We start from the raw sequence: 13999 nt of genomic DNA, 5'->3' as shown, positions 1-13999 counted from the left end.
ACCAAGGTGAAGGACTGAACAGAGAGTGGGAGATAGCCTGCTGACCTGTGTATATCAAGTTGGTTATGAGTCAGGCACACTTGGGAGTTGACATGTGTTGGTTTCTATACATACTGGTTCTGTGACCTTGAACAAGGCATTTAGGACCACTTCCTGAGTCCAGTGTAGACCTTTGTCTTTCCATATTTGTACCAATCCCATAGGGTCACTGTGAAGATAAAAAGAGACAAATTTGTTATATACCTAGCCCCTTGTCTGACTCAGAGTAAGGACTCAGTAAATGTTAGCTTTTATTCTTACTCCCTGAATTCTGTGCATTTGCAGAGAGCCTGTCCCTGTGGGAAAAAAACAGCTTTAAATGAATGGTGTGTGTTGTTTTTTTTTTTTTCTTTTCTGTTCCTGGTGAGACTCAACACACTTCCTCAGGAATTGGTCAGACAGTTAAAAACTAACAACGGATATACTTTCCAGGTTGTTAATTTTCTCTTCCACTGTGTTTAGTTTGCTTTTTTTTTTTTTTAAAGAAAATTATCCACTGAATTTCAGTTAAAAAAAAAAATTCAGTCATGTTTTTCATTCCAAAAATACCTAGTTCTTTTTCAAATCTTAAAATTTTTTTTTAAACTTGAGGTATGGTTGGCATATAACATGACATTAGTTTCAGCTATATATCATAATAATGATTTGCTGTTGTATACATTGCAAAATGACCACCACAAGGGGTGTAGCTCACACCTGTCACCACACGTAGTTACAAATTTTTTTTCTTGTGATGAGGACTGTCAAGCTTTACTTACTTTACAACTTTCAACTATAAAATACAGCATTATTAACTATAGTCTCCATGTTGTACATTATATCCCCATATCTGGCTTATTTTATAACTGGAAGTTTGTGCCTTTAACCACCTTCACACATTTCACCTTCCCTATTTTATTTTATTTTTTATTTTTTTATCTTTTTTAAAAAAGATTTTATTTATTTATTTGACAGAGAGAGAGAGACAGAGAGAGAAGGAATACAAGCAGGGGGAATGGGGGAGGGAGAAGCAGGCTGCCCGCTGAGCAGGAAGCCCAATGCAGGGCTCGATCCCAGGACCCTGGGATCATGACATGGGCCATCCAGATGCTTAATGACTGAGCCACCCAGGCGCCCCTCCCCATTTTATTTTTTAAAGTCTCTTGTTTCTTACAATTTCAAGCCCCCTTTATTATTTTTTTTCAAATACAATAAACCTTTTTTTCCCTGTATTTGATCTAATATCTAAAATTTGTCTGATTCTACTTTCTCTTGTTTTTTTTTGATTTCACTTGAGATGTTGTGTTTGTGTGTTTAATTTTTTAAAACTGTAATCTGTTTAGTTGGATCTACTTCTGTGGCAGGGTTTGGGGCTTGGTTTGAATTTAAGAATCTTGAGAGAAGATTTGCATTTAGTTTTGCCCATTTCCTGGAGAACTGGGACAATTTTTATTTAAACTCTCTAATTGAAGATTTTTTTTTTTTTGATGATACAGATGACATCATTCTGAACTGGTTTATGATTTTGAATTCTTGGAGGGAATCTTGGCTGCACCATCAATCCAAACTTTAGACCGGCACATTTCTCTGGTCTCTGTTCCATGTGGTCAGTTTATTTCTGGTTCCCCTCTTTACTGCCTCTGTTGTTCTAGCTTTGCATGGGTTCTCTCCTCTTGTCCTCTTGCAAGGGAAGGCAAAACTTTACCTCTACCCATCTTAGGTTTTCAGCTGGGACATGTAGCAAAAAGACAGATGAGCAAGTTTATTAACACGTACGGCGCACTTCATGTGGGAGAAACCTCAGTGAAAAGTAACTCAGCCTGGTGGCTTAGAATGGCTTACTTAGCATCTGCAACAAAGAACAATACATTTGTAGAGAAGTGACAGGACAAAGGGAGGCTATTTGGGGAGCCCAGGGCATCCCAGGGAAGGTTACTTATGTGGGAGGGAACTAACGGAGTAAGGTTTGTTTGCAGATTCCTCTGGTGCCATCTCTGGGCTAAGAGTCTGTCTCCGGTAAAAGGAGAATTTACATCCTGCCTTTAGGTAGGGAGGGGGAGGGTTGAGAGAGCTTTTCCTGCATTTGCAGCTTCTTAATTGCCTTCAGCTCAAAATAATTTTTATGTCAGAGAGGCATATTTTGGGTGACAGGCATATTTTGGTTTCCTTCCCGCTCCATTCTGCCCCCCCCCCCCCCCCCCCCCCAGCCTTATTTCCTGCAGACCTCCTGCAGCCATCAGAGTAGAACTTTACCTTTTATGGGGTTTAGCAGAAACCCTCAGGACAAAGGCCTTCATAGGACCTCTACTTTTATTTATTTTTTAGTCTCTGGAAATTCTTCAGCTATGTATTTTAACAGATCTTTTTAATATTTTATCCAGTATGTTTGTTATGTCATTGGCAGGGCTATTTAGGGTCTCTGTATCCCCAGGAAGAAAAACTGACGGATCAGTTTAAAAACTTTATGTTTATGTATTTGTGTTTATTTTCACATTTATGTTCTGTTGAATGGAACAATCCTAAACTCAGAATTCTTTAGACAACAATATACTGTAAATGCTATGAATCTTTCTGTGATTAAACTTATGTATTACGATCAACGTCTATCTCTTTAAAACAGATTTATTTGTAGATACGCATATAGGAACTAAACCAAGCACGATTTAATTAGCAGTGGTACCGTTGCAGGATCGCAGGGTTCTTGTCTCACGGAGTCGAAGAATGAATCTTGCGACACAAAAGGGTGAAGTCAAGTGAAAGTTTATTAAGTGAAGGTGAGAGCAGAAAGGAAAGAAAAAAACTCTCCAGAGTGAGAGGGGTCCTGAATGGGTTGTCACCATGGGCTTTTACTGGCAGTCTTCTATTGAGAACTGACTGGAAAGCTTGCGGCCTTGAGATTCTTCTGCAACCTTGGTTTGTTCCCTTATCTCTTGTTCTTCTCTGTCTCAGCATCTCCTGCCAGCAATAGTTCCGGAGCCTAGTCAGGGGCCTCCTGTCTCTCCTGCCTAGACCTTCACGCCTTCCCTATTCATGGGATGGGACCTGTGGGCAGAGAGAGCTATATTGGGATTGTGAGGAGTGACTGATTGTATACTTTTTAATTAATGGGGGTTAGGGATAGCGCCAATCTCCAAGGAATCTGGAAGCAAGGCTTTCAGGACCGTGAGGGCCAGATGCTGCCAAGATAAGGTTCCTTTTAAACTTGAAGGCACTAAGGTGGCCACGGGTTCCTTGAGGAAGGTCACGTTCTGCATGTTTCAGGTGTCTATCAATGGGCTGCAAGCTGTAAGGAGATTTTAGTTTAAGCTACATTTCTTTTGCCTTTGTTTTCCATATCAGTACCAGTTATGGATATATATAGAGTTTTCCGTAAACTGTATCATTCAGATTAGTGGCTTGACTTTCATTTGGTATATTAATTATTCCTGCTTTAATACTGAATGTTTTATACAGTTTTGGGGTTTTAAGGTCTTTGGTCTGTTTTTTTTTTTTTTTTTGTTTTTTTGTTTTTAATCAGCATTGACAAATAAAGAGCATCTTTGGTAACCCTGGTGATTCCTTAATGTACTTTTTACTAATATTTAATAATTTCTGCCTGTTAGCCCCATGACACATTTCCTAAGAATGTATATATGTTTTGTTCTAGGAAAGAGACATCTTATACTTTATTTCTTCAAATTAAAGGAAAATAATATTAATTATGTTGGTTCTAGATTTTTATCCTAGCCAGGTCTGTATTTTAGTTTATGGTGATGCTAGTTTATGATACCAGTCTGTAAAACAAGATACTCATCATTACCATGATCATATTAATATATCATATTGACCACTGTCATCTTGTTCATATGATATTAACTTTTGAGGGTAATTTCATTTTTTTAATTATTTTATTTTATTTTAAAGATTTTATTTATTTATTTGACAGAGAGAGACACAGCGAGAGAGGGAACACAAGCAGGGGGAGTGGGAGAGGGAGAGGGAGAAGCAGGCTTCCCGACGAGCAGGGAGCCTGATGCGGGGCTCGATCCCAGGACCCTGGGATCATGACCTGAGCTGAAGGCAGACATTTAACCATCTGAGCCATCCAGGTGCCCCCATTTTTTTTTTAAAGATTATTTATTTATTTATTCGAGAGAGAGAGAGTGCGTGAGTTGTGAGTGGGGGGCGTAGCAGGGGAGGAGGGTCTAGCAGACTCCTTCTGAGCATGGAGCCAGCTGCTGAGCTTGATTTCGAGGACCCTGAGATTGTGACCTGAGCTGAAACAGAGTTGGAGGCTTAACTGACTGAGCCACCCAGGTGCCCCAGGTAATTTCATTTAAATGTAAGGGCATTTTCATACATTTTACTATACATTCCTACTTCTCAGTTTTAAAAAATTCATCTTATAGTAGTAAAACCATCTCTTAGCAGGTGTATAGTGTGCTAGGCACTGTGCAGACGTCCTTGCTCTAATTCTGTAGCAGTCCTCTACAGATGTATCATTCCCCCTTCCCTGGTGAGGAAACAGACGTGGAGAGTTCAGTAAGCTGAACAGGGTTGCACCTCTAGTGAGTGGTAGATTCAGGCGTCAGACCTAGTCTGCCTGATTTCAGATTTCAAACCTAACCACTTGTTGTTCTGTGGGTCCCAGTGTTGTGTTCTTTTAATGCTCCTAGTACATTTTAGAGCTATTATATGGTTAATATTTTTGATAATTAATGTACATCATTTTCAGCAACAAAATTATATACTGATAGAAACATTACTAAACATTTTTTTCCCCAAAATGCTCCATGTCTCCTTAGCACAAGGGTTTTGTTTGATTTCAGATTTTTTTTTTAAGATTTTATTTATTTATTTATTAGAGAGAGAGACAGAGATAGCAACAGAGATAATGAGAGAGGGCGAGAAGCAGGGAGCCTGACGGGGCTCGATCCCAGGACCCCAAGATCATGACCTGAGCCGAAGGCAGATGCTCAACCGACTGAGCCACCCAGGTGTCTCACATATTTTTCTTATTAAAAAAGTATCTGCCAGGATGACTGTTATTGGTATCAGTGTTACTGGAATGTCATTATTTAGTCAGTGGGTTTGGGACATTTTAATGAAAGAAAATGGATAATTTTTAGAAGACCTTTATTTTATTTTTATTTATTTTTTAAAGATTTTATTTATTTATTTGAGAGACAGAGGAATAGCATGAGCAGGGGGAGGGGCAGAAGGAGATGGAGAGGGACCAGCAGACTCCCTACTGAGTGGGGAGCCCAATGCGCAGCTTGATTGCAGGACCCTGAGATCATGACCTGAGCTGAAGTCAGGTGCCTAGCCGACTGAGCCACCCAGGCGCCCCAGACCTTGATTTTATCATAACATTTTCACAAGATAAGTAGAATGTTTTTCTGGCCCCAAAGATTTAACGGTTCTCCAGTTGTTACAAAGTATAATAATGATTCTCTTCATTAAAGGTCTTATAAAATTTACACTGAAGATGGACGCTCGCCGGAAGCAAGCGCATGCCCACCCCCCCCCCCCCCCCGGGCCCCCCCCCCCCCCCCCCCCGCCCCGCGGGACTCCCACCCTTCTCTGACGACTGCGCGTGTGTGACATGTGACCTTTCGTGACATGCATGCTCAATCCATAGAATAAATATTAGTAAAACTTAATTGTTTTTTTAGTGTGACAATAAAGAAAAGTAAATATTCTAATATTTTGTGTCTGTGCCCCAAGGGGTCTTGTGTAACCACTTGGATGTGTCCACGCTGAGAATCATTAACCTACAGCAGCGATTGGCAGACCTTTTCTATAAATAATGCAATAATCGATGGAGAGAATGTCACACGTATGTGTCCGAGACGTGGAAAAGTACTGTGATACAGTTCTTGGGCTGCTGTCCCAAGATTGCGTTGTGAGTGGGGCCCTGGAGACACGAGCCTGAGACTCATGAGTCCGTTACTTGCTTGTCCTATTGCTTACCAGTCTGAAGAGGACTTCATCAGAGAAGTTCATGGATTTTTGTTGTATTACTATCAACAGCATCTGGATAGAGGGGCAGGACCTATGCAGAGAAGGGTCACTAAAATCAAAGGAAATCAGGGGAATCACCAAGACCCTGAAATTATAATATGAAAGGAAATATGATATCAGAAAGAATATGGTATCAAAGAAAATCTGTCATAGCAGAAGCATCAGTTATGTAAATTTAAACGAATTCCCAAAGTAAGAGAATGTAGTTACTTATTAATGGAATGTGGGAAAATACTAATAGGGCCCTGGAGACAGTTGATTTAGGAACTGCTGTTCTGGAATTTTAAATTCGTTTTGTCCAAATGTCCCGTCCAACTTTTAAGATTTTATTCCCTACTTTTATTAGAAACTCTCTCATTTGCAGATCTTTTCAGGGTTTGTATTTTTTTTATTTCCTAATAGCCTAGTAGTCCTTCATTACTTTTTTTAAGATTTTATATATTTATTTGACAGAGGGAGACACAGTGAGAAAGGGAACACAAGCAGGGGGAGTGGGGGAGGGAGAAGATCCCAGGAGATCCTAGGAGAAGATCCCAGGACCCTGGGATCATGACCTGAGCCGAAGGCAGACACGTAACGACAGAGCCACCTGGGCGCCCCACCTTCATGACTTTTTTAACTTAATGATTTGATGTGTAGATTCACCAGTGTCCCTAATAATCTAGGCTGTGTGGCCCTAGGCCCTATGGACTTTTTTATCCATATGTTCACATTTCCTCCAATATCCGCCAGGTCTTTTTCACTGAGGAATGGAATAAACTACTCATTCACCTGTTCCCCTGCCCCAACCCCCTTTCCTTGGCAGGGGGCGGGGTTGCCGCCATTTCTTCAAATGGATTTTAATAATATATTTTCCCAGTTTTCTTTCTGTTTTCATTTTCCCTGTTACAATACTTGACTCCTGACTTTGTCTTTTTCTGTGCGTATTTCCTGAAGGATGATTGATCTGCTTCCCACGTTGGCATTTTCTTGTCTTCCTCCTCAGTAATCAGTTGTCCTGTGTAAACCCTGCTCTATCACTGAAGCTCCCCCTGCCGCTTCCCGTGCCACTTCCTCTTCCTACAAGACTGATCATTTGCATCTGTTGTTTGGCATTTGGCCTCTGCAGCCTTATGTTTCATCTTTTCAGTGTGTCCGCCCAGCTCCTTGACCATAGGGACATCTTTCAATAGCCCTGAGTCCGTATATGGCGACCCATGACCTTGCAGGGGCTGCCCTCGGACTTCTGACCGTGTTCAGAGGGAGGGGTGGTATAGTGTCAAGCAAAAGACCTTTCTCTTCTCCTTCTGTGGAAGAAAGAGTTGAGAAATAGGCTTTTCTCATTTGTTTCTGGGACGTTCGGTAGTGAAAACCATTGTCCCTTGTTGCTGTTCACTTGGAAAACACTTTGAGATGCATATTCTTTTTGTTTCAATTATTTTTAAAGAATTATTAGGCCTGTTTTCCTGGGTACTAGGCTTCTTCGACTTTGGAACTCCCCAGTGCTTGCTGACATGCTCATTTCCAGGGGGCCCTCAGTAAATGGAAACCGAGCTCACCCAGGAATAAAAGCAAAATGCAGGGGTTTTGGTGAAATTAACAGATTAACTGTTAATATGAGTAGAAGTATTTTATTCAGAGTTGTAATTACTCATAATGAAAGTTTGTGTGGTAAGTGGTCAACAACTAGTTCAAACTATTGGTTCACTTAATAAAATATAATATAATATAACATAACATAATATAATTATTGCTATTATTATTATTCAGGTAACTTAAAACTGTTGGTTCAGGGGCACCTGGGTGGCTCAGTCGTTAAGCGTCTGCCTTCGGCTCAGGTCATGATCCCGGGGTCCTGGGATCGAGCCCCGCGTCGGGCTCCCTGCTAGGCGGGGAGTCTGCTTCTCCCTCTCCCACTCCCCCTGCGGTGTTCCCTCTCTCGCTGTGTCTCTCTCTGTCAAATAGATAAATGAAATCTTAAAAAAAAACACAAAAAACTGTTGGTTCACTTAGCCACCAACATTTGTGCCAGGAAAGTCTATTTTTTTAATTTTTTTTAAAGATTTTATTTATTTCTCTGAGAGAGAGAGTTCACCAGTGGGGGCGGGGGAGGGGCAAAGGGAGAGGGACAAGCAGACTCTCCAGGGAACCAGACACGGGGCTCAATCCCAGAACCCTGGGATCCTGACCTAAGCCAAAGGCAGATGCTTAACTGACTGAGTGATTCTGGTGCCCCTAGATTAATTTTTTTTTAATCAGCTAGCTTAACAATTATACTAATGTTCATGTATTTCATTTTTATTCTGGTATGTATTATAACTTCTTAGTTTTGCTTGACCGAGAACAGCTACCTCTACCCTTTCCCGATGTGACTCATATACTCTCACTGTGGCCACTGTTAGGAGCTTACCACTGTGCCTTAGCACGTCTCAGGTGGACTAGGCATTAATATTCTGTTTTCCTCATCCGCTGGTTTCTCCCAATTCTTATTAGACACCACAGCACTTTTCAGTGTGCGGTGCTAATAGATCCATCTACTTTAGGAGCGCTCCAGTGCTTGTTTAAAGCATAAAATCCTTAGCATCGTTCAAAGCCAATGCAGACTGGCCTTCCACTGCTGTCCTCCACGGACCAGCTGCATTTAAAAGATGTCAAGGGAGGAAGAACCTTGCAGGATAATGTTATGTTTCTGGATTAAAGAATCTGGTTCTTGTCTTTGAAGGTATAAAATAATTGTGATGAATTCTTCCAGAGTTCTCTATAGTTTTCCTATAGATGATCAGGCTCTATAGAACAAACTTGCACTAAACAGACTCAGAGAATACCAGAAAGTTTATATATTAACTTAGAGTGAGAAATATATAACCAAAGGGACCAGAATTCTCTCGTTGGCTGCTCGGGAAGTATGTTCTTCCTCACTGTATAGCAGTCCAGCTGGTTCTAGTAGTTCTTTTCTCCTTCTTGTGCGCCATACAGATCAGGCCCTGGAGTTGGAAGTGGTTGCTTTGTCATGTAGGTTTTGGATTTTTTAGAAATACTCTGGTTTAGGCTGAACATCGTGCTGAATTTCATTTCTATCAGTAACACATTTTTGTGTCTTCTCCTGCCTGGAAGTACTTCCTTGGATGACCACCTTAATGTATTAAATATTGTATTTACTGTCTTTTATTCCAGAGGGTGATCTTTTTCTGACCTTGTCCTGAGATTCTGGGGGTGCCCTACGGTAGGATTAGCTATGCTGTCATACCTTGTATTCTAAACTAGACCACCTGCTGTTCCCTGATTACATCCCTCCCCTGCAATGATTTTGTTTTCTCCTCCTGGCCTTTCCTCTGTCTGGATTGTTGAAATCCTACCACTTCGTTAAGTTCTGTCTTGAATGGCACCCTTCTTGATTCTTCAAACCTGATGTGCTCTTCCTCCTTTGAATTATATCCCTTTTCTGTGGCACTGTCTTATTCCACTCTATAGTAAACAATGTAATAATACTTGTTTTATCTTCCCTAGGAGGGCAGGTCGAGGTACTATGCATTACTTGCCTCTTGTTTTCCTGCAGTTCCTGGTATAGTTAGTAGGTGCTCACAAATTGTTTACTGTATTGAGTTAAATGGAATTTTCCATTAACTCTAGACCAAGTCTCAGAATGTGATCCTGGGACCAATAGCAGCATCACCTGCTAACTTGTTAGACATGCAAGTTCTTGGTCCCCACTCCAGACCTACTGGGTCACACACTCTGGGGGTGGGTACCAGCAATCAGTTGTTTAACAAGCCCTGTGTGTCGAGCTTGAGAACTGTTGCTGTAGTCTTTTTATCAAGAGCTGGGTCTTCCATTGATAGGAAATTCAGTGATTTTCAAATTGCGCTCAGTTGAGCCATGGGAATTCTTTGGCAGTACTTTGGTGCTGAGAGGGGAGAGGACTGGGCATCCAGATTCCCTACCTCCTTTTTGGCCACGGCAACTCTGCTTTTAGCCTTTAAATGCACTAGCCTGCCATGTCAACTTTCCTTACAGAAGGGTTCCATGGGGGCGCCTGGGGGGCTCAGTCGTTAAGTGTCTGCCTTCGGCTCAGGTCATGATCCCAGGGTCCTGGGATTGAGCCCTGCATCGGGCTCCCTGCTCGGCAGGGAGCCTGCTTCTCCCTCTCCCACTCCCCCTGCTTGTGTTCCTTCTCTCACTGTGTCTCTCTCTGTCAAATAAATAAATAAAATCTTTTTTTTTTTAAAAAGAAGGGTTCCATGTCCAAAAAAGTTTGAAAATTATTATTAAATTAGAGGTCATCAAATTACAGTCCTTTTTGTAAACAAAGTTTGATTGGAACACAGCCATAACCATTTGCTTACACTTTGCCTATGGCTGCTTCATGCTACAAAGGCAGAGGTGACGAGTGTGAGGAGTGCTCATGACCCACAAACCTCAAATATTTACTCTCTGGCCCTTGAAGAAAAGGTTTGCTAATCCCTAATCTGAATCAACCAGAACCTTGAAATAAGGAGCAGGAACATCCCTGACTAGCACTAAGCCCATAATTGTTACTCTATAAAACCCCCCCCCCCACCTCATGTCTTCCAGAAAAAAGGACATGGTCAAAGACTGTTTGCAGCACCTGTACTCTTTAAAAGAAAAAAAAAAAAAAAAGAGTGTTTGCAGCAGACGAAAAGATGGGAAGGATAATGAGGATAATGAGAGCAAATTTTCTTACCTATCACATTTGCTCCTGAAATCTTGAATATAGTCCAGGACATTAGAGTCATCATTCTTCACAGTCACACTAACGAAGTCAGGTGTTTTGCATTACATTTGACTTTAAAGAAGGAAAATGTGAAATACTTAAAGATATCCATTAAAAAGCTATAATAAAAATCCCTTTTATTATAAGTTTTAGTTATTTTTAAAGGTTTTAGTTATTTGGGAAAACTTTCTATTTGACATTTTCACAATTTTAAAAAAGATTTTAAGAGTTTTTTCTAAACCAGTTATGTGTATAACCATCTTTTGTAATTATTGAATTTGTTAGGAGTCCAAATGCATACATTTACATTTGCTCACGATCCTGGAACCTATCTATAATGACGTTCAACTATGGTAATGACATAAGACCCTCTTCTGAATTTTAGTTCTGTTGAGCATTCATTAGAACTGCCCTTGATGTTAGTTTGTTTTTTTTTAAGATTTTCTTTATTTATTCATGAGAGACAGAAAGAGAGAGAGAGGGGAAGAGGCAGAGGGAGAAGCAGGCTCCCCGCAGAGCAGGAAGCCCGATGCGGGACTTGATCCCAGGACCCCGGAATCACAACCCAAGCTGAAGGCAGACACCCAATCGACTGAGCCACCCAGGTTCCCTGGATGTTAGTTTTTAAATTGCCAAGGGAAGTCAACCAAAAGCTGCAGAAAGGGGGCGCCTGGGTGGCTCAGATGGTTAAGCATCTGTCTTCGGCTCAGGTCATGATCTCAGGATCCTGTGATCGAGCCCCACATTGGTCTCCCTGCTTGGCGGGGAGCCTGCTTCTCCCTCTCCCTCTACGGTTCTCCCTGCTTGTGCTCTCTCGCTCTCTCTGTCAAATAAATAAATAAAATCTTTAAAAAAAAAAAAAAAAAGCTGCAGAAAGATTTATCACTTGTCATTTTGAAATAGAAATTTTAGTGGAAAAGTTCACCGTGCCATGCAGATATGCCCTGGTGGTAGGCCATAAAGTAGAAATCTTTGGGAAAGACCTAGATGAAGCCTTGGAGAACGGACTGAAGCTAGAAATGTTATTGTCCCCGTGCAGCTCACAAATTGTGTCTACAGGGGTGCAGTGGCGTCCTGCTGCGTTAGCTTTGACCTGCTGTTCTTAGAGGTCTTCAGCTCTGTCAGTGGCCAGAAAGTCAATCAGGGAAACCATAAATTGCCACCTTTCATCGACTTCACCTATTTTTAGGATTTCCAGTTTTAACGGGCTATTTGTTCATTAATAATTTAGTTTCTTCCAGGAGATGCAAGTTAATGAAACCTCAGTTAATGGCTTTAAGTATTGAGTGCTGGTAAAAACTTACTGCTTATGGTAAGACTTCTGAAATGACTTCACAACTAATAGAGCTGTGGGAAATATAAAAGGAAGAATGGTTATAAGAGGATTCTGTGGTATGACCAGCCTGTCTGAGAGATGTTCTTATCTCATCACTTGGCTTATGAAAGCTGTCCCTCTAGTCTGGGTAGCTTTTGTAGAAAGACTAAAGTGTATGTTGTGGGGAAAAGTTTGCATTTTGGAGGTTTGTGTCTTATCTGGAGTTTACATTTACCCATCAGCATCAGTGTACATATCACCGGAGCTGTGCAAGATGACCGCCGTGGAATGCGAAGAACATACTAGAATGCCAGTATTTTAATTTAATTAAAAAATTCTTACCTTTTGTGTATCTTTTACAAAGTCATATTAGTACAGTAGTCTATATAGTCTGTAAACAAAAATGCTTCTAATGGGCATGTCTGTTGAGAAATTTCCAGTGACAGATGTGCACAACTAGGAAAGTCGAAACCATTGTTGTTTACACGAGGTATTGGGTTTTATGTGGTAATTAAATTTTGTAGATGAGGATGTGCTATTAGAAGGTTTTTTTTTTTTTAAGATTTTATTTATTTATTTGACAGAGAGAGAAACAGCGAGAGAGGGAACACAAGCAGGGGGAGTGGGAGAGGGAGAAGCAGGCTTCCCGCAGAGCGGGGAGCCCGATGCCGGGCTCCATCCCAGGACCCTGGGATCATGACCTGAGCTGAAGGCAGACGCTTAACGACTGAGCCACCCAGGTGCCCCTAGAAGGTTTTGATAAGCAAGGGCACCGTTCAGGTCTTTAGTTTGTGGTTCAGTTTATCTGAATTTCAGTCGAAAGGGTAAAACTGAAAGTAAATGTATTAATAGTTTTTGTATCTGTCAGTAGTTTCTCACTTTTCCTCAGCAGTGTCGGTGCGTTCCAAGTAATGTCTTTCAGTCCTTAACTAGTTGTTTGTGTAAAGCATCTACAGTGCTTTATGGTCCCTCAGTTTGTTTGCTTTTCTTTTATGTAGCTTCAGGGGCCTTGTCGAAGTTAACTCATGGATTGAAAGATGAATCGCTGGCTTATATCTATCATTGCCAAAATCATTATTTTTGTCCAATTGGCTTTGAAGCAACCCCTGTTAAAGCTAATAAAGCATTCAGGTAAGCATTTACATATTTTATGTGGATAATTCACCAAGAAAATGTGTGTTATTTTTTTTCAAGTTAGACTATTCTTTAATATTTTAGCTAATTCTTTTGCAGAATTGCATTTGGTTAGTTGTGCTTTTACATTATCCACTTAGATACTGTTGTTCAGACTCATGAAGGGAAACACATTCGAAAAATCACTCTTACGTTTATTATAAAATGGTTGCATAGGACGTCCCATCTTATGTCATGGTGTTTTCATCCACTGTCCCACATGGAAAAATGAATTATGGAGTCTAATACAAAAAAATTGTCCCAACTGAGTACATTAAACAGCATCTTCTTTTCTCATGGTGAAAAATGTGGAATTTATCAGTGTTCCCCCTTTGTCCCGGGTGAGTGGCCTTGGTACTTGAGGAGAAGGAAGGGGTAGCAATTGCTCCTTCAGTAAAACCTGAGGGTCAGGCAGGGAGAGCATGGCTCAGGCATCTGGGGGTGGGATGGGTTCTTTGAGGCTGGAGGCCATACAGCGTGAGTCCCTCTCAAGGTGCTGTGGGGTAGCGGGGTCCTGGGACAGGATCCTGAGACCTGGGAGAACCAGGAAGCTGGACATTGTATTTTTGTGAATGAGGAGCAAGGGGGAAACTACTTGATCTCTCCAAATCCTGAAATGTTTTATTCTTTGCTCTGGAGGTGAGGTATGTTGTTTCTTCTGTGGTTTCATTCTGCAACTTCACCTTACTCCAGACATCTATCCAATATAAAATGTGAAGCAGTAGGTCCTCCTACTTTGTACCCATTAGGGGAGAGTTCTCTACCTCCGCCCGTACCTA

The 13999-nt window shown here is 41.1% G+C and overlaps 1 protein-coding gene across 5 annotated transcripts in view; it reads left to right on the top strand.

Annotated features, from left to right (window-relative positions):
* Positions 1-13999, top strand: part of LOC116631491 (basic immunoglobulin-like variable motif-containing protein) — a 78148-nt gene that overhangs the window by 22640 nt on the left and 41509 nt on the right. For all 5 annotated transcript variants that reach the window (XR_004299191.1, XM_032402657.1, XM_032402656.1 and 2 more), the window contains one exon: positions 13046-13178. Coding sequence is in view for 4 of the 5 variants with exons in the window: in XM_032402657.1 (XP_032258548.1) it covers positions 13046-13178 (133 nt within the window). In the remaining variant the exon portion in view is untranslated. The remainder of the gene's footprint in view (positions 1-13045; positions 13179-13999) is intronic.

The sequence above is a fragment of the Phoca vitulina genome, unplaced genomic scaffold, assembly GCF_004348235.1.
Source record: "Phoca vitulina isolate PV1807 unplaced genomic scaffold, GSC_HSeal_1.0 scaffold5, whole genome shotgun sequence".
Lineage (NCBI taxonomy): Eukaryota > Metazoa > Chordata > Mammalia > Carnivora > Phocidae > Phoca > Phoca vitulina.
Note: the sequence above shows the minus strand (reverse complement) of the source record. Positions and strands in the feature narration are given on the sequence as shown.